The following is a 27945-nucleotide window of genomic DNA, read 5'->3' on the forward strand; positions in this document are numbered from 1 at the left end:
TCTTTGGACATATATGTTAGAATCACTTATTAGAATGCAGATTTAGTGATTTGAGAGTTGTTTATCTTGGAGGTAATGACGTTTGGTCAAGCCGGTTGCATACATATATAGGTGTTCAAATACCTTAAAGAAAATATAAATACATACGACTCAACTCTACATTAATTGTAGAATTTCTGTCATTATTTCGGAGGGTCAAGTCTAACAAGTAAGTTACTCTTTTAATTATAATTATTTATTGTAATATATAATTATTATTGACTAGTCTTGTATTATTACCTAAACTCTATTTCTTACATACCGTAATGGATTAAAAGCAGCCAATTGAACTAGATTTCTAAGATTCAACAATTGCCACTGAATCCAAAACAAAGTCCAAATCCATGGAGTCAAACCCTTGGTCATTTTTGCTTACTTGAACTATATCATTACTTAAAAAAAGGGGAAAAAATAAATACTCCTACCTATATTAGGATCAAGAGGCTTAGGACAATGCAATGGTTCTCATAGCTGTAGCTCTAAAAGGCTGGACCGCTGGACTCCGTAGTTATTCTTGAACCCAGATCTTCTTCAACTTGCATCAAATGGCTGGCTGCACAAAGACGCAAATGCGTAGCCGAATGCACATTAGACTGTACCTGGACACACAGGCCAGCCGTATGCGTGTTGGTGATGATCTGGTTTTGCTATCTTTGTCTCCACTTTCCTATATTTTGGGATGGGCTCCACCTTCACGGCCTTCACGGCCTTCACGGCACCTCCGACAGGAAGTCCTTATTTTGTTTCAAAGCCCCAATAGTGAAATCCGATGGGTCTGGCAGAGAGGAAAAAAGAGGGCTTTGAAGCGGCTTCATCAGCAATGGATGATAATTCCCTATTAGGTGACACAGTGGAAGGTGTCGTCGACTACAAAGACCGGCCGGCGATTCGATCCAAGACCGGCAGATGGAGATCTGCTGGTTTCATAATTGGTATGTATGTATTACAGAGTTAAATTTGGTTTTGTTGTTCAAATCTTTCATGGGCTGTGTGGATTGGTTAATTAAAGTTGTGAACTTGAAAATTAATGGCGGTGCAGGAGTGGAGATAGCAGAGAGATTTTCTTATGTTGGAATTGGTTCCAACCTTATAACCTACTTGACTGGGCCGCTAGAGCAGTCGACGGTGAGTGCCGCCGTGAACGTGAACACCTGGTCAGGGGTGGCTTCCATGACCCCTCTCTTGGGAGCTTTTGTTGCCGATGCTTATCTTGGCCGATACCGGACTGTTATCTTCGCTTCTATCCTCTATGTTTTGGTTAGTCTCTCTCTTTCTCTCTCTCTCTCTAGATCGATTTCGATTTAACTCCAATTCGAATACTCTTGAAGTTTGTCGGACTTGGCTGGAATTATCCTCACTCCGATGGACTCAGTCTAACGCGGTTGGACTCAGTAGGCAAAAAATCAGTTCTCATTTGAATTGGCCGGCATCAGCGGTCAGTCAATCCTGAGTCAAATTGGCCGATTCTGTTGAATTTGATGAGATTTTAGTGTGAAAAATAATATGCAGCCCCTGCACCGGTGCAGTGAGCATTGGGTGGCTGAGAAGCCTTGGGCGTGTGTTCACATACTCTCTCTTTGGACTTTAGTACTCTTTTTATTTTTTTATTTTTTTGGGTAGAGGATTTAATACTTTTACTTCTAAAGGCTTCTAAAGCATTCGTTAGCCATTCTCATTAGCCCTTGTGCTGGTGCAGAGGCCACGCGATCAGGCAGCATCATCTCTTGGGGTTTTTTTTTTCCCCTTGTAATTGAATCCTTTTGAAAGGGGTGGCACCTTAGTCAGGAGCCTAGTTAACAATTCGGCTGAATAATTCGTGAATTATTTGGCCGAACAGAATTTTTTCGAATTAAATAAAAAATTCTGACCGAATCCAAATTAAAAATAAAATTCGGTAAAAAACACGCTTTTTACTAATTTGAATTTAAAACGTGAATAATTCGGGCTGAACCGAATTATTCGGTCCACTTAAACAGTATTTAAAAAAAAAAACAAAAACAAAACAAACAAAACGTCATATATGAAACCCACGGTACCCACCACCGAAATAGTTTTTTTTTTTTTTTCATCTTCTTTTCCCCCAAATTTCCGCCTCCTTCTTCCCATTTTTTTTCTCCACCTAATTCTTCTGTAACAATCGTACGAATCTACTCTTTGTTTCATTTCTTTCTCATAACTTCATCAGTTCATCCTAAGATAGGGGAGATATCAAACCTTGATGGATAATTTGAGGTTCCAGGGGACCAGGACAGATTCATATCGCCGTATCAATCAATCTTCTTTTATATTGTTGCTTTAATTTTGAAAAATTAGTGCGTCTTAATGCAATATGGGTCTTGTGAACCCAAGCATAAGGATAGTGAAAATTTTTTGTGGTCAATTTATTTATTTGTTTTATTATACTTGTAATCTTGCTTTCACTGTTTTGGGGCGTAATCTATTTCATGAGTAGAAATTGGATTACAATAACCATTGCTTCCATCGCTCAATGACAATTTTTTCATAGTTTTTTACTTTATTGTATAAAGTAATTTGCTCTAAGTATACAAATCAAGTTAATAACTTGATAAATAAAAAATATACAATAAACTATAAAAATAATATCCGAATTTTTTGCCCGACTTTTATTTTTTTAATAGAATAATTCTTGAATTCGAATCCGACTCCGATTTTTATTTTGTTCACTTTTTTGACCGAATCCTTAAATTAACCAATCGAATTATTTCGAATAATTCTCTGCCCGAATAATTCCCGAATCCGAATTTGCTAACTATGGTCAGGAGGAGCCACCCTTGAAAGAATGCATAATAGCTCACTGATTGAGTACTCTTGCGCTGCTCTCAATCCATGAATTTATGTTCTCAAAATGAGAGTAAAGAAAACCACTCCATAAATCGAGAGTTTCTGGAGTAAAATGAAATTCTGACTTAATAGGATACTACTTCCCAACTTGAAAATCTTATTAATGGATCAAACCTTGAAAGTGTTTCTGTCATTCATCACCCTTGTCTTTCAATTCAATGAAGCTTTGAGGACCATATCTATGTTAGCATGCTCTAAAGCCACTCTCAATTCTCAACTTTAGATTGTATTTCATTCCTGCACACTAGCTCTTGCTCTCACTCTATGTTTTGGGCACCTAGGGCATGACCTGGACGATTGCCAAACAGGAGAAAGTATTATGCCATGAGAGAACTGAAAGACTGTAACACCTACTGAAGGAAGATTATGTTTTGTAGGGATTGGGCTTGTTAACATTATCAGCAATGATTCCTTCTTTCGTTCCACATAGTTGCGAAAACGACATTAACAAGACATCTTGTCATCCTCCTGAATACCAAATCATTCTCTTCTTCTCTTCTCTATATTTGGTGGCGCTTGCACAAGGTGGGCACAAGCCATGCGTCCAAGCTTTTGGTGCAGATCAATTTGACGGTCAACATACAGAGGAGTCCAAGTCCAAGAGTTCTTTCTTTAACTGGTGGTATTTTGGAATGTGTGCGGGTATTGTATGCACCAACTTGGTCTTAACATACATTCAGGACAACCTGAATTGGGGTCTTGGATTTGGAATTCCATGTATTTGTATGATACTTGCACTTGCAGTTTTCTTGCTTGGAACCAAGACTTACCGCTACAGTGTCAATGTTGATAATGATAATCCATTCAGAAGAATTGTGCAAGTGTTTGTTGCAGCAGTAAGGAATCGAAAAGCCACTCTACCACCTACAGCCACTGTTGATGAGGAGGGTGATGGTGGGACTCTTCCCCGACGTGGTGCTACTAAACAATTCAGGTGAGTGATGAAATAGCTGTTTATTGATTTCACTAAAAGGGGGAGCATTTCTTAATTCTTAGTGTGACTATTTAATAGGGGAATTTAATTCCATACTTCCATTTGGTCAAGTGGATTTGATAATCAGTTTAGGAATCAACTCAGTTGAGTCATTGAATAACAAAATATATGTAAGGAATATTATCTTATTCATTGGGGTCACATTTGAGACATAACAAATACCTTTTGAATGTTTTCTGTCTGGGAGTGCTGGTGTAATGTCTATCTCTCTCCTACCACAAAGAGGGGGGGGGGGGATGTCATTTCATAAGGGAGGAGAGAGACACAAGAGCACTAGCATAGTCCATGTTCCCAGACAGAAACAACCCCCACTGCTTGCTATTACCTTGGTTCAGTGGCTAAGAGCTAGTTTGGGATGTTACCATTCCCGGAAGATTTTACTGTTGGAATGGTCCGGTAACCATTTCCTAATAGGCTTCATAATTTATCCGAACAGCTTTGTCTTTGAATTTTTGAAGACCCCACTTTCTCCTTTTTAGAGGTTTTCTTAGATATATAGCTCTGTTTGGCTACAAGTAGAAAAATGAAGGGAAGAGAAGAGAAGGAAAATGGATTTGGTTTTACAAAGAAAAAATAAAATTGTTGTAACCATTACCTAACATGAATATGTAAGTTTATTTAAATTTCTTACCATAGGTAGTAATTATATATACCAGAGAGCCGCTTCAGTTAGTGCCCAGTAGAGAGCTTTTTTTTTGGGTTGAAACTTATTCTTATTCTTCTTCATATGTTTCAGGTTTCTTGACAAAGCATTGGCTACTGTAGCCGAAGATTCCAAGAAAGGTTGGGTTGTATGTAGTGTTGATCAGGTGCAAGAAGCAAAGGCATTACTAAGGTTGGTTCCTATATGGGCTACATGTTTAGTATTTGCGCTTGCGGATGCACAAACTTCCACATTCTTCACCAAGCAAGGAGCCACCATGGACAGAAGAATAGGGTCAAGGTTCAAGATACCACCTGCTTCCCTTCAAACCTTTATTAACATCTCCATCGTTATTTTTATGCCCATCTATGAACGTGTCATTGTTCCGATTGCCCGAGTTTTTACCAGGAAACCCTCTGGCATAACAATGCTACAAAGAATAGGTACTGGAATTTTTTTAGCCATGATGTCCATGGTGGTAGCGGCATTAGTTGAGAGGAAAAGGCTTCAAACTGCCATTGATGCCAAGCTAGTGGATATACCAGGAGCAATAGTTCCTATGAGTGTTTGGTGGTTGGTTCCTCAATACGTCTTGTTCGGAGTTGCTGATGCCTTCACCAGGGTTGGTCTACAAGAATTTTTCTATGATCAGATGCCCAAAGCCTTGAGGAGTGTGGGTCTTGCTCTTTACCTCAGCATCTTTGGTGTAGGAAGCTTTCTAAGCAGCTTTCTCGTCTCTGCCATTAAGAATTTAACGAGTGAGGATGGTCACGACGGTTGGTTCCCAAACAATCTTAATAGAGCTCATCTTGATTACTTCTACTGGCTTCTTGCTGGTGTAGTTGCTCTTGGATTGCTTTTCTATTTGTATTTTGCCAAATCTTATGTCTATAATAGGGGATATAATATATAAGCCTTTGGTATAATATCACTTGTGTACAGTTTTGTTTTGTTTTGTTTTGTTTTTTTTTTTGTTTTGTTTTTTTTTTTTTAATTATTATTATTATTAAATGTGTATAGTTATGTTAGAATAACGGTTGATGTATATTTTTCTTCCTCCCAACACCCCCTCCCAAAACAAGGGAACATTGCCCATGCTCCCTGTGTGGGAGAGAATTCCTCTGCCACACCTGTAATATTTTTGTCAAAAAGGAATGGCTAATTTGGACTTTTCAAACTTTAGGGTAACAATTGTGGATTTGGAAAACAAGTTGACATCTAGCATAATAATTGTGGATTTCGTAAACAAGTTCACATCTAGCCTAGTGGTCAGGACCCAACTCAGAGAGAGGGTGGTTTATAATTCAAATCTTAATGTGCCCTTAGAAGGGGATATTTCTTTTATATTTTGGGTGGACACCTCCAGTAACTAACTACAAAATTGGAAGGAGGATTGTAGTCCAACTATGAAAGAGAGAGGTAGAGTTTGAGAGAAAAAAGGAAGGAGGGAGAGTCTGAATTGAGAGAAATAAAGAAAGAAAAAGGGTTGGACAAAAATCTTAAGAGTGGAAGAAGGAGAAGAAGAATTATTAGAATTTTACCTTATGATTTATCATTTTGATGTACTACTTAGGGGTAAACAATGGTTTAAAAGTATATAAATTCAGATTGAGAGGTGATGAGAGGGAAAATGGGGTTTTGGGGTTTTTGCATGTTGATAGTAGTTTATGAGTTGGACAGAACAACAATCTAAGATTGTTCTTATTATTGACCATAGATACAAATTGTTTTATGGTCTAAAATAATTATATAAAGTACATTGATGTGTGTAGATAATCTCTCGAATTTTTATTAAATTCAGAGTTAATTTGATATGTTAAAAAATTCATTTACTCAGATAAGTCATTGTTAGGGAAGTCTTTTGCATATGAGAATGGGGGTGGTTACAGAGGGACTTAGACTTCCAGTTTTTATATGAGTTTTATTATAACAACTTTTATGTGTGTTATGGAAAAAATGTGCTACCATCAAGGGTGTATCACGTGAACTGAATGGGTAGTGAGCCTAAGCATGAAGACGCTAATACAGGCCCAGACGAACGGTCTAGGCCTAACCGGGTCACCTATTCGATCTGAAGTTGACGCGAGGTTTAGGAGAGGACCAACAGACCTACTCCACTAAAAAGCCTCAACTACCGAATGGCTAGTCGAACACCATTATGTGGAAAGCAGTGTGGATGTCCCGTCGCACGGTAATTCAAACAACTAAACAGCTCAATGACACCAGGTTCATGGCCGAACGGCGAGCTCAAGGCCTCACTAACTAAGCAGCAAGCAATACATACAGCCCGTCGGTTGGGATAAGTAGCTCGGCAACCGGACCACCTGACCCAAGTCACTCGACATAGAAGTCCTACAAGTTTTCTTACCAAGATACACTCTAATAGCTGTTTAGGCCCAACACGTGATTTATGAGCGGGGAATGGACGCGTCCCAGTCCGGAAAAGATTCTCGAGAGGATATTGAAATCTTCACTGGAAAGAAGGATATCTTGTCCTCTCCCCTAGGATATCGCCAATACGTGGAGTTCCCATAACTGGGACGTCTTCCATATTCCCTTTCCTATTATAACTTTTGCCATACTTAAAGACTCCTATCAACACTAGGAAGCTACTAAAGCAGGACTCTCACTTGAGGATTGCCATCTCCAGCTATAGATACTCAAGTAAACCTCTTTCTAAAGGATAAAAAACTTTTTCCATTCTTACAGGAATTTTTATAGAGAGATCTGACTTAGACATTAGAGAGTCCCTCGTCGGATCAGTCCGACACTTATTTTCTTGTGTTTTTCTCTTTGTGCAGGTTCCATGATAGCCTAGGACGATTTCTTGCCATAATAGATTGGTGTTGTCCGTGGAAAACACTTATGATCAAACCACCCACTCGAACCATGAATTTGCGTACCAGACATTTCTTATTTCCTCCTCCAGCCACTCAAAGAGGATAAGGAGATCAAGGGAACCAAGCAAGACAGGAGAACGCTGAGGATCAGCCTCCGCTGACACCTTATGTTGGCTCGTGTCACCTGGAATAAGGAGAGAACCACAACTGGCCAATGGCCAAGTCCTACCAGTAGGAGGGAGCCTACCACCACCTCCACTAGTCGCTTTGCTGAACCCCGGTGCGCCGACAACCAATGCACAGGTAAACGACTTGCAAATACAATTGTTGGAAACCAATGACATTTTTTATAGGTTTATCCATAAGTTTGGGGCAACTCTTCCCCAAGGACAATTTCCTATCACTCCACATGCCAATGGACAACACCTAAGACCAAACGTCGATTGAATCAATGCCCAAGTGGGCTCTGCAAATGGACAACGTCCGAATACTGCAGAAGCCATTTGACTGGGAGACGAAGGCAGCAGCACTAGACCCCCAACAGGTGCCATCACTATAACCCTTAGCTGTCCAGACCCTGGGGGCTGCTAGCAGGCACATGCAAGGCGAAAATAGGGGACATAAATAGAAAAGCAGACCTTGCATAGGTCCGCCCGAAGATTTGATTCACGGGTCTGAAGCCCTTATTGTAGAACCGACCCTCCTGAGGGGAGAAATCGTTAGGAGGTTTTATCTGCCACTGAGGATCATCCCAAAGAGAGTGACCTGCTCAGGAAATAGGTCCCCATGGACCCTTGTTCAAGAATGAGTTGAGTAACGACGACGCGGATAGGGAGGAATACCATGACTTCGTTCACGTTATACACTGGAGAGACTACACAGCGATGAAGTACCTAACACCTAAGCAACTGACTGTGGTCATAGGAGGCATAAAACTAAGCATGGTGACCATCGATCCCCTGAACGTTCCAAAACCTTTGGAGCCGTTCAAACTAACCCAACTCCCTTGGAGGTTGTTCATCCTGGCAAAGAAACATGCCTAAAGAGCCGCATCCAGGAGTTAGACAAGAATGTGAACAACATGAAAAAAGCAGTGACAAGCATGCCAGTTGTCCCATGCATAACTGCTTATTGGTTGAGCTTGCAACAATGGATCTTCCCAAAAAGTTTAAGACACTAGCCTTCATCCTCTATGACGGGATGACCAACCTTGTGGAGCACCTCCGACATTACATCTCGGTGATGTCCATCCAAAGTTACTCGGAAGTAGCGCTCGATCGGGCCTTTCTAGCCTCTCTCAAGGGAGCTGCGTTGACATGGTACTCTTCCTTGAAGCCTCAGTTAATCATAACTATGATCAACTAGGGACTGCCTTCATCGCTAGATTCTAGACCAATATTTGGCAACAGCAGGCCACGCATAACCTGTTGGGCATCACGCAGTGTTGGGACGAGTCACTTCATGACTGTATTACCCACTTCATGAAAGAGATTGTAGTAGTTCAATACCTGGAAGATGGCACAACCTTTAGTGCACTTTACTAGAGAGTATGCCATAAGAAGTTGATTGATTCTCTGTCCAAGGTCTATCGAAAAATCTATCCGAACACCTAACAAGGTGCCACAAGTATATGGTGATGGATGAGAATCTGACAGTGTGCAAGGAGATGGCTCAGCCACATCAAGAGAAGAAAAGGAGAACTGCGTGCCCTAAGGAGGATGAGCGAGATCCAAAAAGAATGAGAGCCACAAGACTCGAGACTTTGCCATTCGCTTAGCAAGACAGAACACCTTCTAAGGTGCTACTTGAGATCAAGGACAAAAAGATCATATGCTAGCCTTGTCCTATGTTGTTCAAGCCAGAAGAGCGTGACCCGAAGAAGTACTACCGCTTCCACAAGGACATTGGGCCATAAAACAGACGATCATCAAGCACTGAAGAAAGAGCTAGAATAGTTGATTAAAGTAGAGTATCTCAAGGAGTACCTCAAGAGCCTAAAATCCGGTGATCCAATCAAGAAAGAACAAGGAGAATCGAGTCGGCAACAGAGTGACTCACGGAAGAGGATGAGATGGATAAGAAATCGTCGAGCGATCGAAGGCCTGATTATTCTAATAAGTCGATCAGTCCCACCATACATGCCATTTTTGGCGGTTTATGGTCCGAGTCGATAAGAAAAGCACCCATTTTGTTTGCATGGCAGAAGAACCAATGAAAGTTGTTCGAGAAGATTCAGTGATAACATTCTTGGATGATGATCTACAAGCTTGACAATGACACCATTGTGGTCTAGCTGGTTGTTGTTAACTGCCCATTCCATAGGGTCTTGATCGACTCAGGCTCCTTAGCTGATGTGATGTCTTACGATGCCTATAAGAAGCTCGGCATGGGGAATCACAAGCTCAAGCCCATTACTGGACCCTTGTACCAGTCTCTATGACAACGACCTACATACAAGGTTGTATAGAGCTACCAGTGACCATTGGGGACAACCCCCGATCGGCCACCGCACTCGTCAACTTCATAGTTGTTAAGATGACATTAGCCTACAATGCTATTCTAGGATATACCTCAAAGTCAAGTTCCCAACTGAGTAGGGAGTCGAAGAGTGCTGCTTGAGTCAGAAAGATTCACGAGAATGCTACACAAATTTCAGCAAAGAAAAGAAAGGCGATAGTTCATCCATGGTGTGTATCATTGAAGTTGGAGATGTACAGGATGAATCTCGGTTACTACAGGGGGAACCGGTAGAGGAGCTAGTACAAGTACCATTGATTGAAGGAGAATTGTATTGAACGATTCAGCTTGGCATGTTGGCCCATGAAATACTTTGCTTCCTCTAAAACAATGCAGACATCTTTGCTTGGTCAATGCAAGACAAGCTTGGCATCCCCAGGTTCATTGCAAAACACGCCCTCAATGCTGAACAAGGGTGAAAGCAGTCAAACAGAAGAGAAGAAACTTTGCTCTCGAGTGGCAAAAAGTTATCAATGAAGAAACTTTCTTTCGAGTGGCTCGCCAATGTTGTAATGGTCCCGAAGTCAAATGAAAAATGCTAGATTTGTATCGACTACACTGATTTGAAAAAATTCTTCCCAAAAGATTGCTACCCACTTTCGAGGATCAACTAGCTATCGATGCTATAGTAGGCCATAAGATGTTGACCTTCATGGGTGCCTTCTCTGGGTACAACCAGATAAGGATGAAGGATGATGATGAGGAGAAGACAACCTTCCAAACTGAATGTAGTAGTTTGGCCTAAAGAATGCTGGGACTACCTATCAAAGGATGATCGTGAACAGTATGTTCTCAAAATAGATTAGGAGAAACATGGAGGTGTACGTAGATGAAATGCTTGTTAAGAGTGTGAAATCCGACCGACATGTGGCCAACCTTGAGAAGGCATTCGGGATGTTGCAGAAAAATCAGATGAAGTTGAACCCCTCAAAGTATGTGTTCGGAGTCATCTCACTTAAATTCCTAGGATTCATGGTCTCGAAGAGGGGAATAGAAGCAAACCCAAGCAAGATACAAGCATACCAGAAATGATTTTACCAAGGATCGTTTGAGAAGTTCACCTGCTTGTCGGTCAGGTTGCGACCCTTAACTGATTCGTCTCCTGAACAAGGGACAAATGCCTACCCTTCTTTAAAACATTAAAAAAATTTCAGTCCCCGAAGGATTTTCTCAGGATGGAAGAATGTCATGACGCCTTTAAGGCATTAAAGGTCTATCTAGCATCACCTCCACTTCTCGTTCGGCCATAGCCAAGTGACGAGTTACATATCTAACTAACAGTCTCACTAGTGGCTATCAGCGAGGCCTTGGTGAAGGAGTAGGAAAGGTAGCAACGACCAATCTATTATGTCAGTCATATTGTCCTAAATGTAAAATCAAGATACCTAGGCGCAGAAAAACTGGTCTTCCCCTGGTCATTGATAAGGTCGTATTTCCAGGCCCATTCAATTGGATTCCTTACCATCGGCCACTCAAAAAGATATTGCACAAGCCAAGTATATTTGGGAAACTCTTCAGTTAGTCAATTGAACTGAGCGAGCATGATATCGATTACTACCCCCGGACGACAATCAAAGGTCAAGCATTGACAAACTTCAAAGTCTAGTGCATCCTGGCAGATGAAGAAGAGGAGAGTGGGCTCACAAATATCGAATAAGTTTGGACACTGTAAGTTGATGGCTCAAGCAGTGGAAGAGGAAGTGGGGTTGGTCTGATCCTAACCAGTCCTGAGGGATTCGAAATCCAATATGCACTACGATTCAATTTCACCACCATCAACAACGAAGCAGAGTATGAGGCCTTAATAGCTAGACTCTGAGTAGCTCAAGTGGTATCACCGAATCCCCATCCCACTGCAACCAACACATTGTGAAATAAACTCATGTCATAAATGATAAAGTTAAAAGAAGTGGGTTGTTGGAATTTATTGATATGAAGAATACAAATAAGAGTTATCTCACTCACGTATCTCTTGGTCGGCAGAATTGCACTGAATGCAATTAATGAACAAAGAAAGAATAACGAAATGAGGGATTAAGATCCTCTCCATAGTGGCCATTGCCCAGATAATTCCCCTAGAGGTCTGGAGGCGTGACATGTGAGAGAAACGAATCCAATGGAACAGAAATCCCTTCCCTGAACTTTACCCACATAACCCTACTTGATTCATACCCGACCAAATTTACATCTCATTACCTCTTCTCCTTAACCTCATAAACAAAGCTTTATAACCCTAACACATTCGATTTCATCCTCGAACTCACGAGTAATGAAGAAGGAACCCTAGCACATTCAAATACATCATAGAACTCATGAACAGCGAAGCAAGAACCCTAGTATATTTGAATCCATCATCGACCTCACGAGAAACGAAGTAGGAGCCCTAGCACTTTCGAATCCATCCTGTCTAGATCGCATTTTGGCGTTTGGCTGTTGGCTATTGGTTTCATTCGGATTTTGTGTTTGCTTAGTTTTGGTTGAAGGAAAAATTATGGTTTTGGGTTGCATTTTGACATTGTGTGTGTCAATAGATCTTTGTTTTGTTTGAATTTCTCTTTTGCTCTGATATGTCAAATGATGGAATAGATTTTGATTATTGGATGCAAATCAATTTTGGATCTTGGAATTTAGGATTAAAAATCCAAACTTTTGAGCTCAAAACCTATTTTTGGGCCTGAACAGTGAGCCACTTGGCTTTTCTGGTGAGTCGATTATGGAATTGGTGGGCATCAATTTCCCTTAGAACCAAATAGTTCTCAGAGTATAATGGGCAAAGGCTGTCGGTGAGAGAGCTGGAACATAGCTTGCCTGCCGACTTGGGAATCCAACAAGTTGGTCAAGGGATATGGCAAAATTGTAGCTCTATATGGCTATTCTATTTATTTCTTTGACTTGAATCCATTGGGACTTGGGATTTTTGTGTTCCTAAGGTTGATAACCCATTTTTTGGGATTCTTCACTACAAGTATCAATGGTTCGCAAAAATTGGACCACTAGACCTATGAGAATCACACCTAAGCCCTGAGGAGGGTAGGATCAGCATCTTCTTGATCCAAGGAATATTTTTTTATACAGCTCCATGAAAGAGTGGCGGCCCACAAAAAATCTATAATAGGCTATGGCCCAAATGTGTGTAGCCCCGCACTACTTTTATCAGTTTTGGCAGCTCTGCGAATATTCACCCTTTTGGGTTTGAATCACTATAAAAATGAGACTATTCACCTATCCCAAGACACAAAGTTCAACCCTTTCACCTCCCCCCTCCTTATGAGCTGTCTACCCTCTCAAGTGTCCTAAAGTGTGGGGAAAGACCTTCAACCTTCGCTTTTCTCATCCTAATATCCACTAGCCAAAGTTTTTTCGAATGCTCAATCCCATTACCTTGGTTTTCATGTCAAAACAAAAATCCAATAATACCAAAAAATCCAAAAAAATCTCTAAACATTTAGAAATTGTCTTAGAGAGCCTTGAGTAGCCCCATTTTCTCCATCTTCTCCTGAGTATTGTCGGCATCATCCTAGGACCTTGGAACTTTGTTGAAATTTCCATAGATCCCTAGAAGCTTTGAATGGTTGTAGGAAGGTAGAAATCTCCAAAGAAGGAAAGTAGATGATCAAATTCACCTCCACCCTGAGCCGAGGGATACTTGCCAAAGTCTGTGACCATATCGGCAGAGGCCCACTCTTGACCCATAACAGGGATTGATCATAGGTATAAACTCTCAATTCAACTAGTCATAATACAAATCCTTTAGTTTACATGTGGTAGTATACATAGTAGTGTAGTAATAACTTAGCCATACATGCGATGTAGGAATAATTAGGGGAAAATGGTTGTTCTTAAGCATCTAATAAGAAGACCAGTCAACTGGGCGGAGTGGGTGTCTAACACCTTCCTAACTCTGTAACTTGACACTTATCCTATCTCTTGACCAGACCAATTTTTGGGTCCTTACCTTATGGATTGAACCCAACCATCAGGTCCTAGGTCCTAACCCTAGGTGGTGTAGGAAAAGTCGTCTGTGGAGATGAGATCTGGCGAAGAGGGGTGGAGAGGGCTTCATCTGTTGACACGTGGCGACGAGCGATTCAACGGTTGAGGATGAAACTTGGATTTGGCTCTCAAAAGGAATGGTTTTCAGGTCAAAATTGAAATCCTCTCCCTTTCAAACCCTCCTCCATTTTTGTCTCTATTAAGCGGCTTCGAATATGAAGCAAATCCCTCCTCTCTTTTCCCTCTTCTTTCTTCCTCCTCTTTCTTTGTCTTCGTTCATCATTGCAAATCCCTACTCTCTCTTTGTTGAACAAAATGCATCCGATGTCGGCTCTGAGTCAGTACAACTCTTGCTTGAGTTGACTCAGGGGGTTTGTGACTCAATTTGGGGCTGGTCTATGGTATGTTAGGTGGTCTTAGTCAATTTTAAGTATGCCAAAGCCATTTACCATTTATTTTGAAAATATCGTTGTTCATTTTAACTATCCTATGCTAGCATGGAAGTAAAAATATATTGCATAGAGTGAGGATGTAGCCTCGACCGTAAATACATAATCCATCCGTGTCTTAGGGGGTTCCCATCTCATCATTGCATAGCCTTTCTAGGGGTGACAAAATGTGGCATTTACAGATTCTCTGAGTGATGGTGGCTCAGTTGCTTGGTTGCCAAGCTACGGATGTGGATTCCCTTTTGATCTCAAACCAAGGATTCCCTAAATGCCCACAAGTAGCTCGATCATTAGGTTACGCCTATGATTAGGTCGATCATTGGGTAGTTGGGCAATAGATGATGATCGATCCACATGCTAGTCCTTGTTCGTTTTCTTGATTTCTAAGTTGGGTCCAGCGGTTCAGCCCTAGGCTTGTCTTACTTAGGCCCATTTCCACGTGTCTGGCAAGTATTGATGGGTACACTTTTACATAACACCATTGGTGGCCATTAACCGTCGATTTGTGACTCTAAATTGAATCAAACTAGGAAAATGACCTAAGAAACCAAAACCAGAATCAAATCTTTATTCTACGATGCGGTTCAGTTCAATCATAAAAAGTTGATTTTGATTCCAATTTTGATAAACGATTTCGGTTACATTTTGATATTTGATATAACACTAACCGAACCTAATGGAGGAACCCCAATTGAAATATTTTGGTCGGAAAAGTGGAAATTTTGGGATAATATATGGCTCCAATCAGTGAAGCACTTATTTTTTCTTTCAAAAGCTCCAAAAATAGTGACGACCCTGGCGAAAAAAAAATAGAAAGCTTTAAAGTGGCTTCATCAATAATGGATGCTCCCCTACTGAGTAACACCGTTGAAGGTGCCGTTGACTACCAAGGTCGCCCGGCGATTCGATCCAAAACCGGCAGATGGAGATCTTCTGGTTTCATAATTGGTATGTACTATGCATTACAGAGGTTGCCTAACTTGGTTTTGCTTGTTACCTAAATCTTTCATGTGGTGGAGCAGGAGTGGAGATAGCAGAGAGGTTTTCGTATTGTGGAATTGGTTCCAACCTAATAACCTACTTGACTGGGCCGCTGAAGCAAACGACGGTGAGTGCCGCCGTGAACGTGAACACCTGGTCAGGGGTGGCTTCCATGACCCCTCTCTTGGGAGCTTTTGTTGCCGATGCTTATCTTGGCCGATACCGGACTATTATCTTCGCTTCTCTCCTCTATGTTTTGGTTAGTCTCTCTCTCTCTCTCTCTCTCTAAATTTTTTGTCAATTTCGTAACCGGGACCGGCAAATCATCATAGGAGATTGTCGGAATTAATCAGAGAAAAATGGAGAATTACTGGTGGAAGGATGAAATTTCAAATGTCCATCTGCCATTCTACCCTTATGATGTAATGATGACATATGCACCTACCAAATTTCTCTTCTTAATATTCATCCCCACCGCCTACGGCTTCACTAGGTTCCAGTCTCTGCCCAGGCCTCCACAGTGGTAGCCCAACGTGGGAAAATATATATATATATATATATATATATTTCCCTTCTAACTTCTCTGTCTTCCCATTTCCTAGCAATTAATTTGGGAAGTGTTTTTACCGGGGGGAGTGCCGTATTGCTCAAGAAGTCAAGAAGCGTCCACATCATGAATTTTGTTATCACTATCAGTGTTGATATCGGTTTTTGTCGATATTGATTTGAATTGAATTGAATTAAATCAATGCATATCAATCACATTTGAAGGTAGTTTTTAAACAAAAGTATATTTTTTATGATTTTATTTCTCAATCGGTATTGGTAATTGATTCGTATCAGTCAAAAATTTATATCATTATGATACGATCAATACAATTAATCCGATACTAGTACTTATAACCATGATCCACATAGATGTATAAGGGTCAGGGACCACACTTCCTCCACAAAATCTTTTTTTTCTTTTTATTTTTTTTAGTCAATTTGAGTGCATGCATGATCAAGAAAGGTACAATGGTCATTTTGTATCCTTGTATCTTGAAGGCGAGGGATTTTTTATTTATTTTTTTAAGAAACTTTTCCTTGATGACAAAGTTGTCAATAAATTAAGATGAAGCAATTGGAGGAGGATTAGGGTCCTGTCCAGGTACCAAATCTGTGGAGGGGGATTGCATGATATAATAAATTGAGTCCTTATATGTATGCTTTTCCTACCACTAGAGAGATTCAACCTTTTTCTATTGACAGGTAGTATTTTATTAGGGTTTCAAAATCGGAATTCTGTACAAGATTCTGTATAAGAGCACTCAATCAGTGAGCTATTACGCACTCTTTCAAGGGTGGCGGCTTCTAAGGAAACCTCTTGGCTTAAGTGTGCCACCCCTTTCGAAAGACCCTCTTTTTTAACCCATGGAGTGTTTTTCTTTACTTTCTCTTTGTGATCTTCTACCATTCATCATCCTTATCTTTCAATTTTTTGATAGATAGGCTCTAAGGAGAATTGAACTCTTGAACTCTTTAATGTGAGAAATTGGTCTTTGCCAACTGAGCTACCTAACCCTAGCAGTTGCAATCGCATAATTTTTCTTCCTCTCATGGGCACTTATAGCATGATCGGGAAGATTAGTATGCCATGAGAGAACTTGAAGACTAACACCTACTAAAGGCTGATTATGTTTTGTAGGGATTGGGGTTGTTAACATTATCAACGATGATTCCTACTTTCAGTCCACCAAATTGCCACAATAACATTAACATGACATCCTGTCATCCTCCTCAATACCAAATCATCTTCTTCTTCTCCTCTCTATATTTGGTGGCTCTTGCACAAGGTGGGCACAAGCCTTGTGTACAAGCTTTTGGTGCAGATCAATTTGACGGCCAACATCCAGAGGAATGCAAGTCCAAGAGCTCTTTCTTTAACTGGTGGTATTTTGGAATGTGTGGGGGTATTGTGTTCTCCAACTTGATCTTAATTTACATTCAGGACAACCTGAATTGGAGTCTTGGCTTTGGAATTCCATGTGTTTGCATGATAGTTGCACTTGTAGTTTTCTTGTTTGGAACCAACATTTATCGCTACAGTTTCAATGATGATAATGATAATCCATTCAGAGGTATTGTGCAAGTGTTTGTTGCAGCGGTAAGGAATCGGCTAGCCACTCCTCCACCAGCCACTGTTGATGAGGAAGGTGGTGGAACTCTTCCCCTACAAGGTGCCAACCAATTCAGGCAAGTGATGAAAGCTATTTATTGATTTCACTAAAGACGGATGGGAGATGAAATTGATCTTAAAAAATTAGAGTTACCAAATGAATTTCTTATTCATGAAACTTTTTTAATGTTTGCAACTGAATAATACTAATTTCTGTGAAACCCCAAGGGGTTAGTACAGTTGGCTTGGAGGGGACATGGTACTCGGCCTTAGGAAGCGAGGTCCTATGATCAAACCTTGCCGCTACACCTAACTTCTTGGGGCCATTGCATGAGAGTTTCCTTCTCGAACTGATCCTGTCTTGTGTATGCGGTATCACAATGACCCTAAGGAATAGTTGGGTCAAAGATCCGGTCACCCTAGGTATTAAAAAAAAAAAAAAAAATATTCTGTTACCAAATGAATTTCTTATTAATGGAACTTTTTCAATGTTTGCAACCAAAAAATATTAATTTCTTGACAAAAAATGGATTAATATTTTCATTTTAAGAAATCAATGAAATTTGAAATAGAAATCATACTAAAGAGAGCATTGGTGTGACAATTGAATTTAGTTCCGTAACTCCATTTTGTCAATAGTAACTATTCTTTTCAATGTAAGTAATATGTTACTTTCAAATCTAAAAGAGATTTGGATGCAAAGTAAAGTGAAGATTCGTATGTTCAGGTTTCTTGACAAGGCATTGGTCACTGTATCCGAAAATTCCAAGAAAGATTGGGTAGTATGTAGTGTCAATCAGGTGGAAGAAGCCAAGGCATTACTAAGACTGGTTCCTATATGGGCGGCATGTTTAATATTTGCAGCTGTGAATGCACAATCTTCCACATTCTTCACTAAGCAAGGAGCCACAATGGATAGAACAATATGGTCAGGTTTCCAGATACCACCTGCATCACTTCAAACCTTTATTAACCTCTCCATCTTTATTTTCATGCCCTTCTATGATCGCGTCCTCATTCCCATTGCCCGAGTTTTTACCAAGAAACCGTCTGGGATAACAACGCTGCAAAGAATAGGAACCGGAATAGTTTTATCTACTATCTCCATGGTGGTAGCAGCACTAGTTGAGAAGAAAAGGCTTCAAACTGCCATTGATTCCAAGATAGTGGATATACCAGAAGCAGCAGTTCCTATGAGTGTTTGGTGGTTGGTTCCTCAATACATCTTAATTGGAATTGCTGATGCCTTCACCATGGTTGGTCTGCAAGAATTTTTCTATGATGAGATGCCAAAAGGGTTGAAGAGTCTTGGTCTTGCTCTTTATCTCAGCATCTTTGGTGTAGGAAGCTTTCTAAGTAGCTTCCTTGTCTCTACCATAGAGAAGTTAACGGGTGAGTATGGCCATGACAGTTGGTTCTCAAACAATCTTAATAGAGCTCATCTTGATTATTTCTATTGGCTTCTTCTTGGTCTAAGTGCTCTGGGATTGCTTTTCTATTTGTATTTTGCCAAATCTTATGTCTATAGTAGGGGATATATTCTATAAGCCTTTTGCATAATATCACGTGTAAAAATATTAAAATAAAGTTTTTTTTTTGGTGAAAATGTTAAAATAAAGGTTGATGGTTTGATGCATACTTTTTCTTCTTCTCAACATCCACTAGCTTCCCCCCCCCCCTTAACTCCTCCCCCCATACCATAAAAAAAAATTATAAAGGGAAAGAGAACCTTGTCTGGTTGCGTTTGCCATGCCCAAACGCATGGGACGAGTTGTGAAAAGATGCCCCTAGCCTCGATTGCCAGCTCCATGTGTTTGGAAATGGGAGAATGCCAGCGGAGAGTGCTCTCACACCTGAAAATAAAATAAAAAGAAAGATTCCCCATGCTGCCTGTGTGGGAGAGATCTTTGCCACACCAATGGCTGCACACTTAATGGCTTCCCAATAAGAATCCCATAATGATAAGGGAGGAGAGAAAATAGTAAATGAACCCCTTCTATTCCCCATGAAACAAAAATAAATTTCTAATACTCACCTGCTCTTAGATTTTTGCATCCCTTTCTCCCCTGCTATTTCTAAATACCCAGTTTACCCCTCATTTTCACTTATAACCTATTAAACTTTTTTTAAAATTGATTGGTTCAAATTGATTTGGAATGAAAATCAAACTTTTACATGGGTCTCATTCCTTCATTAGAGGGTGGCGAGTTCCCCTAAATTTAAATTTCATTTCACCGTGGAAGGATTAAGTGGTCTATATCGGTATTGGTTGAGAACGATACAGATCCAATACGTTTATCAAATTTTTTAATAATTTTTTTAATCCCTAAAACCATGTGTCGCAATGCTAACGGAGAATGCAACATCAAAATTTGATATTGATCCGAATTGGTATCGGTTGCCAATACCAATAAAAAAAAATTATATTACTAAACTCGTGATGAAGGATGAGACAAAATAAATAAATAAATAAACAATAACCTTGATGATGGATAAGAAAAAAAAAATTAATAAATAAATAATATCTTTAAGTGACTCAATGCTAATGCATTTAAAAAAAAAAAAAAAAAAAAAAAAAAAGAAGAAGAGAAGATAAAATAGAAGAATAACAATATGGGAGTCCAGGAGGAGTTTGAGTTTCAGCCACAAAACCAATATTTAAATCAAGTAATAATAAAAGAACAAAGCTGATTTGCTGTTTTCTTAGATTAGCAAAAACATATTTTGAACTAAAAAATTTGATAGGTTATAAGTGAAAAGGAGGGATAATCTAGGTATTTAAAAAGAGGAGGGAGAAAAAGATGTAATTTGAAAAGCGGGGAGTATAAAAAGAAGTAGAGTAGGGATTTTAGTAAATCGTGTGGGAGGATTGTAAATCCCTTGTCATCATTTTTCTTAGTAATCAATTTGTGACCTATAAAAAAAAAAAAAAAAAAAAAAAAAAAAAAAAAAATGGAAATGATGAAGCCACGCCACCTGATTTGTTCATTTGCTTCTATATATCCCCTAGATGTTCTGGCTTGTGAATTGTGAACGAACAAGAATACACAAATACCAAAAGAAAGCTACTTTGAGATGGTGAAAGTCAAGGGTTCCTACACAGTCACTTCAGCAAAACCAACTCCAGTCGGCAAACTTTGGCTATCAGAGGTCAAGTTATGCCCTTGACCCATTCACCAACCGTCTACTTCTACCCCACCCTCTTAACTGATAACTCCATTGTCACCACCTCTGCAATTGATACCATGAGAGACTCTCTAAGTAAAGTTCTAGTGCATTTCTACCCATTAGCAGGTAGGCTTCAATGGATCAAAGGAGGCCGGCTTGAGCTAGACTGCAACTCCATGGGAGCTCAACTCTTCGAAGTGGACTCCGAGACCAAACTCTCCGACTATGGAGATTTCAGTCCAACTCCAAAGATCGGAGAACTCATCCCTCACATCAATTACACCCACCCTATCAATGAACTCCCTCTCCTTCTAGTGCAACTCACCCATTTCAGCTGTGGTGGAACCAGTGTTGGTCTTGCCATCTCTCACGCTCTGGTGGATGGCCAATCCGCATTACATTTCATTAACACGTGGGCTAAGATTGCTCGTGGAGAGAACCTGGCCGACGTTTTCTCCAAGGGTAACCTTCCATTCATAGATCGAACTGCATTACGTAGGAGTGAACAGCCGGCCACACGGCCCACACCACGGTTCAACCACTCTGAATTTGGTTTGCCACCAGTTTTAATCGGTCAGACCGATGATAAAAAGGAGAGGAAGAAAGAAACTGATAGAGTAATGATACAGTGTGTCGCCCCAACAGTGTCTAGTTCACATGCTGTTACATAGTTGTTCCTAGTGGATCATCTAATTGTATTTAGACCTAGTTTTGTTCTGTCTATATATATGTAATATCTTGTTCATAAATGATATAATAGAAAATTAGTTCATGGTATCAGAGCATTAAATGCTCCACTGAGTCTTTTTCGTTTCTTGATCCTCTTTTTCACTTCTTGAACTTCTTCTTCGCTTCTGCACTTTTTCATGGCGTCGTCATCCTCGGCGACGAGCACGGACTCTGTTGCTCCTTTGATCTTGGAAAATGTTTCTCCACAACTCTCTCTCAAATTGATGACCACAAATTATCTGTTGTGGCGAGCACAATTTATTCCTCTTCTCAAGGGTTACAATCTGCTCGGATATGTTGACGGTTTGTTTCCACGTCCGTCTGCAACTCCTTCGTCTTCCTCTGCTTCCACGGTTCCTGACACTCTTTGGGATCGTCAAGATCAACTTATTCTAAGCTGGATCATCTTGTCTTTGCTTGAATCCATTTTTTCTCATATTGTGAGTACTGTGACCTCGTTCGAAGCCTGGTCCATTCTTGCACGAATCTTTGCTCCTTCATCAAGAACTAGAGTGATGGATCTTAAAGATCGGTTGTTTCGTCTTTAACGCAACTCCGATTCCATTTCTAACTATATTCTCTCTATTCGAATGATCGTCGACACCCTAGCAGCCATTGATTAACCAATCGGTGATGAAGATGTAGTTCTTGCGGTCCTTCAAGGCCTTGGCTCGGAGTATCGAGACTTTGCAACCTCCATCTGCCTATGTGCAACTCCGGTCACCTTCATTGAACTCACCGGTCTCCTGCTAAGCCAAGAGAGTTTTCTTAAATCTATAGATGATGTTTTCAGTGGAATTTCTACCGCTCATATGGCTTATCTGACTGATTCACGCTCCTCGTCATAGAACAACCGACGTTATACCAATTACCGGTCCCACTATAAGGGAAATCGTCGGTCGCCTCGTTACTCCCAACACCAAGATTACAATCAATCTCACCGAGGTTCAGCATCTCGTTCACAATCCCAAGACCAGAATTCTTTTTCATAGAATTCCTCCTCGCAACGTTCTTCCCACCATGGCCGCTCCCCTAATTGCGGCTTTACTCCACCAGGTTCTGCTCGCTTTCTTCATTCACGCATGCCTTGTCAAATATGCAACTAGGATGGTCATCAGGCATCTCACTGCCCACAGAGATTCAATCAGGCCTTTCTTGGTATGAATTGCACATTTTCTTCCTCTTCTTGGCTCTTTGACACTGGATCTAACCATCATCTTACTGTAGACATCAGCAACCTTGCCATAAGTTCTCCTTACCATGGTCCGGACTAGATGATTGTAGGCAATGGCCAAGGTTTGACCATTTCTAGTGTTGGTTCCTCTGTCTTGCTTTCTACTTCTTCTAAATTTCGTTTGTCTCAGGTTTTTCATGTACCACAAATTCAGCGCAACTTGTTATCAGTTTATCAATTTACTAAAGACAATAATGTGTCTGTTGAATTTTATTCTTCTCATTTCCTTATCAAGGATCTGTAGACGAAGAAGACAATTTATCAAGGTCTGAGTGCGCATCGGCTGTACCAAATGCCCATCTTTGCTAATTTCTCCTCGAGTGCTCTTTCTGCAGTTTGTGCTCCGCTTCTTGATTGGCATTGCAGACTAGCCCATCCTTCATTTCGGACTATTCGCCAGATAGTTTCTCGGTTCCACTTACCTACATCAACATTAACCCATCATCTCTGTGATGCGTGTCAATGCTCTAAAAGCCACAGATTGCCCTTCTCTGCTTCTTCTTCAATTAGTTCTACTCCATTGAAGCTCTTACAATATGATGTTTGGGGCCCTGCTCCTATAGTTTCAGCTAATGACTTTCGTTACTATGTAGTTTTTGTTGATGATTTCAGTAAATACTGTTGGCTTTATCCTATGGCTCGCAAATCTGATGTCTTTCAAATCTTTATTCATTTCAAAGGTTTGGTTGAAAAATCTTTTTCCAGCCCCATCAAATGTATTCAAACTGATGGAGGAGGTGAATTTGATAAATTGGATTCTTTCCTTCGAACCTATGGAATTTCCTGTCGCATCTCTTGTCCTTATACCCAGGAACAGAATGGCACTGCTGAGCACAAGCATCACCATGTTGTTGAGTCAGGTTTGGCACTTTTATTTCATGCTCATCTCCCTCCCCAATATTGGTTTTATGCTTTCCAAACAGCAGTGTACCTAATAAATCGTCTTGGATACATCATCAATAAAAGTGACAATATATAATGCACCACCAATAATTTTTGTCCTAAAGGGACCACATATATCAAATTAAATTAAATCAAGAATCTCAGTATTCCATTTAGTTAAAGCATGTGAAATAAAACTTATGTTGCTCTCTAACTAAACAATTATCACAAGGGGACAAGGACGTACTTTCGAGATTTGGAAGATAATTTCTCTTCACCAAAGCTTCCATACTCTTTTCACTCATGTTGTAAAATTACCAATGCCACAAATTAGTTTAAGAATATTCCAAAGTGGTGTTCACCTCACCTTTAGATAACTGAGCTTCGGTCTTGTAAAAAAAGTAACATCTATTACCTCTTGCAACAATAAGAGAGCCATTTTTTCAGTTTCCATACCCCATTGTCAAACAATGAATCATACCCTTCATCATCAAACTTTTCAGTCGAAATGAGAGTTAATTTGAGATCAGGAACATATCTCACATCCTTGAGAACCAACTTGTAGCCAACATTGGTTGTCATACAAATATTATCCATTCTAATAATTTTAGATTTCTCATTATTTCCCATCTTTATTGACCAAAATCTCGTGATTTATAAAAGGTAAAAAATATATTTATAGGAAGTAACATGAAAGGATACTCATGAATCAATCACCCAATTTGATTCATTACCTATTGCATTTACACAACACTCAACACACATAGAAAAAAGTAGAACTCCATCAAAATCAACTACAATGGTTTCTCATTGTTCTTTGTTGCCATTACCACATTTTTCACCTTTCTGATTTTTCTTCAACTTCCAACAATCATTTTTATGTGCTCGGCCTTCTTGCAATAATAACAAGTCACACATTTTCTTAATTTCGATCTCTCCCTTGATTTGCTTCGGCTATGATTTTCTCTATTATTTGATTTTTCTCGATCTTCAGTAACCAAAGCATGTGGATGGGAAGAATCTGAGGATTTTTTTTTTTTTTTTTTAACATTCTACTTGTAACTTGACTCATGGTGACAAAACCATCGGGTGCCAAGTTACTAAAGGATACAACAAAAGTCTCCCAATTGTCAAGTAATGAACTTACCAACAAGGCAACAACAATGCTTGTAACTTGTCATCAATCACCATCTTTATTGTAGTCAACTAATTTACAATGTTTTAAATTTCATTTAAGTGCTCTGCAATTGATCAATTTTCCTTAAACTTCAAATTCACAAGTTTTCTATTTAAAAATGTCTTATTTTCGGCCATTTTATTCTCATACAAATCATGCAATTTCTTCCACAAAGAATTTACTAGTTTCCGTTGACACATGATGGAACACCACATCATCCAACCATTGTCGGATACAAGCAATAGCCTTTTTATCTAATTTTTTTTTCAATCATCATCACACATGGTTTTAGGTTTCTTCTCTATTCTTCAATTGGTGAATAGAGGTCTCTTGAATAGAGAAGGTCTTCCATCTTAATTTTTCAAATCAACCAATTGTTTCCATTCAAACTAAGCATTCTTGAAGAGGTATTTGCATCAATCTTTGACCCACACACAAATCAAACAACCAACCAAACTCTGATACCACATGTTCGGAAGAGATGCGGAATAACCGTCTCATTTGTGTAAATTGAAAAAGCAAATAGATAACAAAATAGAAATGAAATGGAAATAATATAAACACAAGCAAAGCATACTCAAAATTTAACGTGAAAAATCCTTTTATGTGAAGGAAAAAAACCATAGGGCAACTCTAAGAGCAATCTACTAAAAATCAAGGTAAAAGATTACAAATTTCATCTCTTAAGTTTATTCCCAAAACTTGAGACAACCACAAGATTGAGAAAAGAAATAGCAAGCACTTGAAGATTTACCAGGTTACCTTGCACACCAACAACATGCTATCAAATAACCCCACCAAGATTACAAGGTTATCTAGCAAAACCACCTCAAAGAAATGACCCAAAAGTGAGTAACCCTCTCTCTAAATTCTGCAATACTTCTTTAATAGCTCAAGAATATCTTCTTCTTCTTCTTTGCTTTAAGCAAACAAAACCCTTCTTGTTCTTAAACCCTTTATAATTTTTCTCTCATTAATTGAGAAATCTCACTCATTCTCTCTCCTCCTTTCTTGCCTTGCAGGAAAACACTATACGGTTTTCCAAGTGACTCATTGGGTTCTACAACCCACTAAGAGAAAGATAGTGGATGCCAACTCACCACTAGAATTTATTAAGTTTGGATCGACTTTGGCCAAACCACCCAACTCCATATGGGGTTGGACCAATATGGCCTGAACCCAACATTCTACCATTGGTGTTATAGTTAGGAGAAGGATTTGGTCTTGCTATAGGAGCTGATGCAATTATTCTGGCAAATTCTCAGGTTTCTTGATATCGGCCTAAGTAATTCGATAATTCGCCATTACTATGTGTTTGAAGCTTGTTGATCAGATCAAATGGAATAGGCATATTAGATTGAGCCAAAGGACATGGACCGAGAATGGAAGGAGATTCTCTGGAAATAGGCATAACGGGCTGAGATGTTTGAATAGGCATAATGGGTTGAGATGTAGGAATGGGTATAGTGGGCTGATCCATGGGAGAGGCAAAAGGGCATGGGCTAGCAGAACAGGGAAAAATAATTGGGGGAGAAGTTGTAAACCTTGGTTCAATATCAACGGTAGTAGAACCAGTCCAAGAAGAAAGAGAAGAAGAGAAAGGAAACACAGCCTCATCGAATGTAACATGACGCGACACATAGAGCCAATTAGTTATAGGATCCAAACACTTATACCCCTTATGAGATAAGGAATATCCAAGAAAAACACAAGGTTTAGAGCGAGGCTCTAATTTGTTATGAGCATAGGGACGTAGCCAGGGAAAACAAAGGCAGCCAAACCACTGATTTTTTAGTATTTTTTGAAATGATTGTACATGAAAAACCCATATTGGACTGGTAGCATCCTCATCGATCCATTTACATCAACCGAATAAAAACCAATCTAAATGAGACTGAAAACAACTTTTGACTTAACGGTTTGGATTCAGTTTGGCTTATTACCAGCCTGAAACTGACTCTACCAGACTAAAGTCAGATAGGAAACGATGGAACACCTCAATCATTGTTCTTGACATTTTACCAACAGAACAATTTCTCATGCATAGGAACCATGAATAAAGAGACTTTCAACATTTTCCTCTTTTTTTTCCTCTAAAAGGATCATTTGTATTAAAAATTAAGAAAAAAGAGAATGTACAAATACCAACTGGAAATTGGCAGAAACTCCAATAAAAAAGCTTAATCAGATATTCCCACTTTTGGCATTGCCATTAGCAGAAGGGACTAACTAGCAATGACAAAGACTTATAATTAACTAGTAAAATGATATCTTAGACGAAGCTGGGCATCATAAGAAAGCTTCATTTGCACTGATGGGGGAAGGCCCATCTCCAAGGATATCTCCAACTTTGCCATAGATTTCACAAAAAATTCTCAATTGGGTTCGCCACTTCAAAGTAACGATTGATTTTTTACTCAATAGAAGCATGGTATGATTGAAGAGAAATCTAAGGCTGCCGCACAAACCAAGGAACAAATCTCCTCACTAATAGACTGGTAACAAAAAATTGAATCACATTCAAGCATAGCTTCTGAATGCCCAACTTCCTAACCATGCCAGCTCCAACCCACACATGAAGGCTATAAACTCAGCTTCAAAGTTTGTCTTCATTCCTAGGAAATTCATAAGAGAATAGAGAACACCAGACTGAACAAATGATCCCATTCGCACCAGACGTTCTCAGATTCCCTAATGAGCATCCAGCCACATCAAGTTTCATTCATTCTGGTACAGGAGGACACCAGAAAATTTCCAGGAGATCTCTGCGGCTTCGAGGAGTGAATACCTATCCTTCTAGCTTGCAAAGACTGGTTATTCGAGTGACATGGTGGCCCTGCCATACCATATTAATGAGGAAGTAGCTATTGATGCTATGGCTCAACCAAGATTTAGATTCTGTTAATTTTTAAATTGACCTCTTTCTTCTGATGGCAATGCCGTAGGTGGGAAAATGTTGACTTGATTTCTTTGGTTTTGCTTTTGGTCCTTGGTGTGTTTTCGTTTCTGCTTCTGATTCTTTTCTAATAGTATTGATAAAAAAAATTCGGGCTTTCCTCTTCCACAAATTTAATCGATAATAGTCTAATTTCAATTTTAATCAAACCCCAAATTTGGTTGGATTTCGCCTTTTGTCCATCATATCGACGTGAATTATGTTCCAACCAAATGAAGTAGAGAATTATCACAAGTCTAGCCAGCCACACTTCTTTGAGAGATAGAATGTGAGATTTCCTCTTCCACCACATTGAAAAATCCACAATAGAGATAAATAGCTGC

At 39.7% G+C, this 27945-nt stretch overlaps 3 protein-coding genes across 3 annotated transcripts; all 3 read left to right on the plus strand.

Moving 5' to 3' along the window:
* The first annotated feature begins 513 nt into the window (after window positions 1-513).
* On the plus strand, window positions 514-5488 carry LOC122057228 (protein NRT1/ PTR FAMILY 5.10-like). Its single transcript, XM_042619259.1, has 4 exons — window positions 514-971; window positions 1079-1296; window positions 3279-3835; window positions 4632-5488. The coding sequence occupies exons 1-4, from the start codon at window positions 809-811 to the stop codon at window positions 5449-5451; spliced, it is 1758 nt and encodes a 585-aa protein (XP_042475193.1). The 5' UTR covers window positions 514-808; the 3' UTR covers window positions 5452-5488.
* A 9484-nt stretch (window positions 5489-14972) lies between these two features.
* Window positions 14973-19112, plus strand: LOC122057452 (protein NRT1/ PTR FAMILY 5.10-like). The gene is made up of 4 exons (XM_042619563.1): window positions 14973-15285; window positions 15360-15577; window positions 17006-17553; window positions 18204-19112. The coding sequence occupies exons 1-4, from the start codon at window positions 15072-15074 to the stop codon at window positions 19021-19023; spliced, it is 1800 nt and encodes a 599-aa protein (XP_042475497.1). The 5' UTR covers window positions 14973-15071; the 3' UTR covers window positions 19024-19112.
* A 1522-nt stretch (window positions 19113-20634) lies between these two features.
* LOC122094758 (spermidine hydroxycinnamoyl transferase-like) lies at window positions 20635-21315 on the plus strand. The gene has a single exon (XM_042665359.1). It carries the CDS (start codon window positions 20635-20637, stop codon window positions 21313-21315), a length of 681 nt encoding a protein of 226 aa, XP_042521293.1.
* The last annotated feature ends 6630 nt before the right edge of the window (window positions 21316-27945 follow it).

Source organism: Macadamia integrifolia, chromosome 12 (genome assembly GCF_013358625.1).
Source record: "Macadamia integrifolia cultivar HAES 741 chromosome 12, SCU_Mint_v3, whole genome shotgun sequence".
Taxonomy (NCBI): Eukaryota; Viridiplantae; Streptophyta; class Magnoliopsida; order Proteales; family Proteaceae; genus Macadamia; species Macadamia integrifolia.

Coding starts and splice junctions, on each gene's coding strand:
- LOC122057228 (XM_042619259.1), top strand. CDS start 809: ATGGGTCTGGCAGAGAGGAAAAAAGAGGGCTTTGAAGCGGCTTCATCA. Junction 972..1,078: donor ATCTGCTGGTTTCATAATTG/GTATGTATGTAT, acceptor ATGGCGGTGCAG/GAGTGGAGATAGCAGAGAGA. Junction 1,297..3,278: donor CTTCTATCCTCTATGTTTTG/GTTAGTCTCTCT, acceptor TATGTTTTGTAG/GGATTGGGCTTGTTAACATT.
- LOC122057452 (XM_042619563.1), top strand. CDS start 15,072: ATGGCTCCAATCAGTGAAGCACTTATTTTTTCTTTCAAAAGCTCCAAA. Junction 15,286..15,359: donor ATCTTCTGGTTTCATAATTG/GTATGTACTATG, acceptor GTGGTGGAGCAG/GAGTGGAGATAGCAGAGAGG. Junction 17,554..18,203: donor CAAGGTGCCAACCAATTCAG/GCAAGTGATGAA, acceptor TCGTATGTTCAG/GTTTCTTGACAAGGCATTGG.
- LOC122094758 (XM_042665359.1), top strand. CDS start 20,635: ATGCCCTTGACCCATTCACCAACCGTCTACTTCTACCCCACCCTCTTA.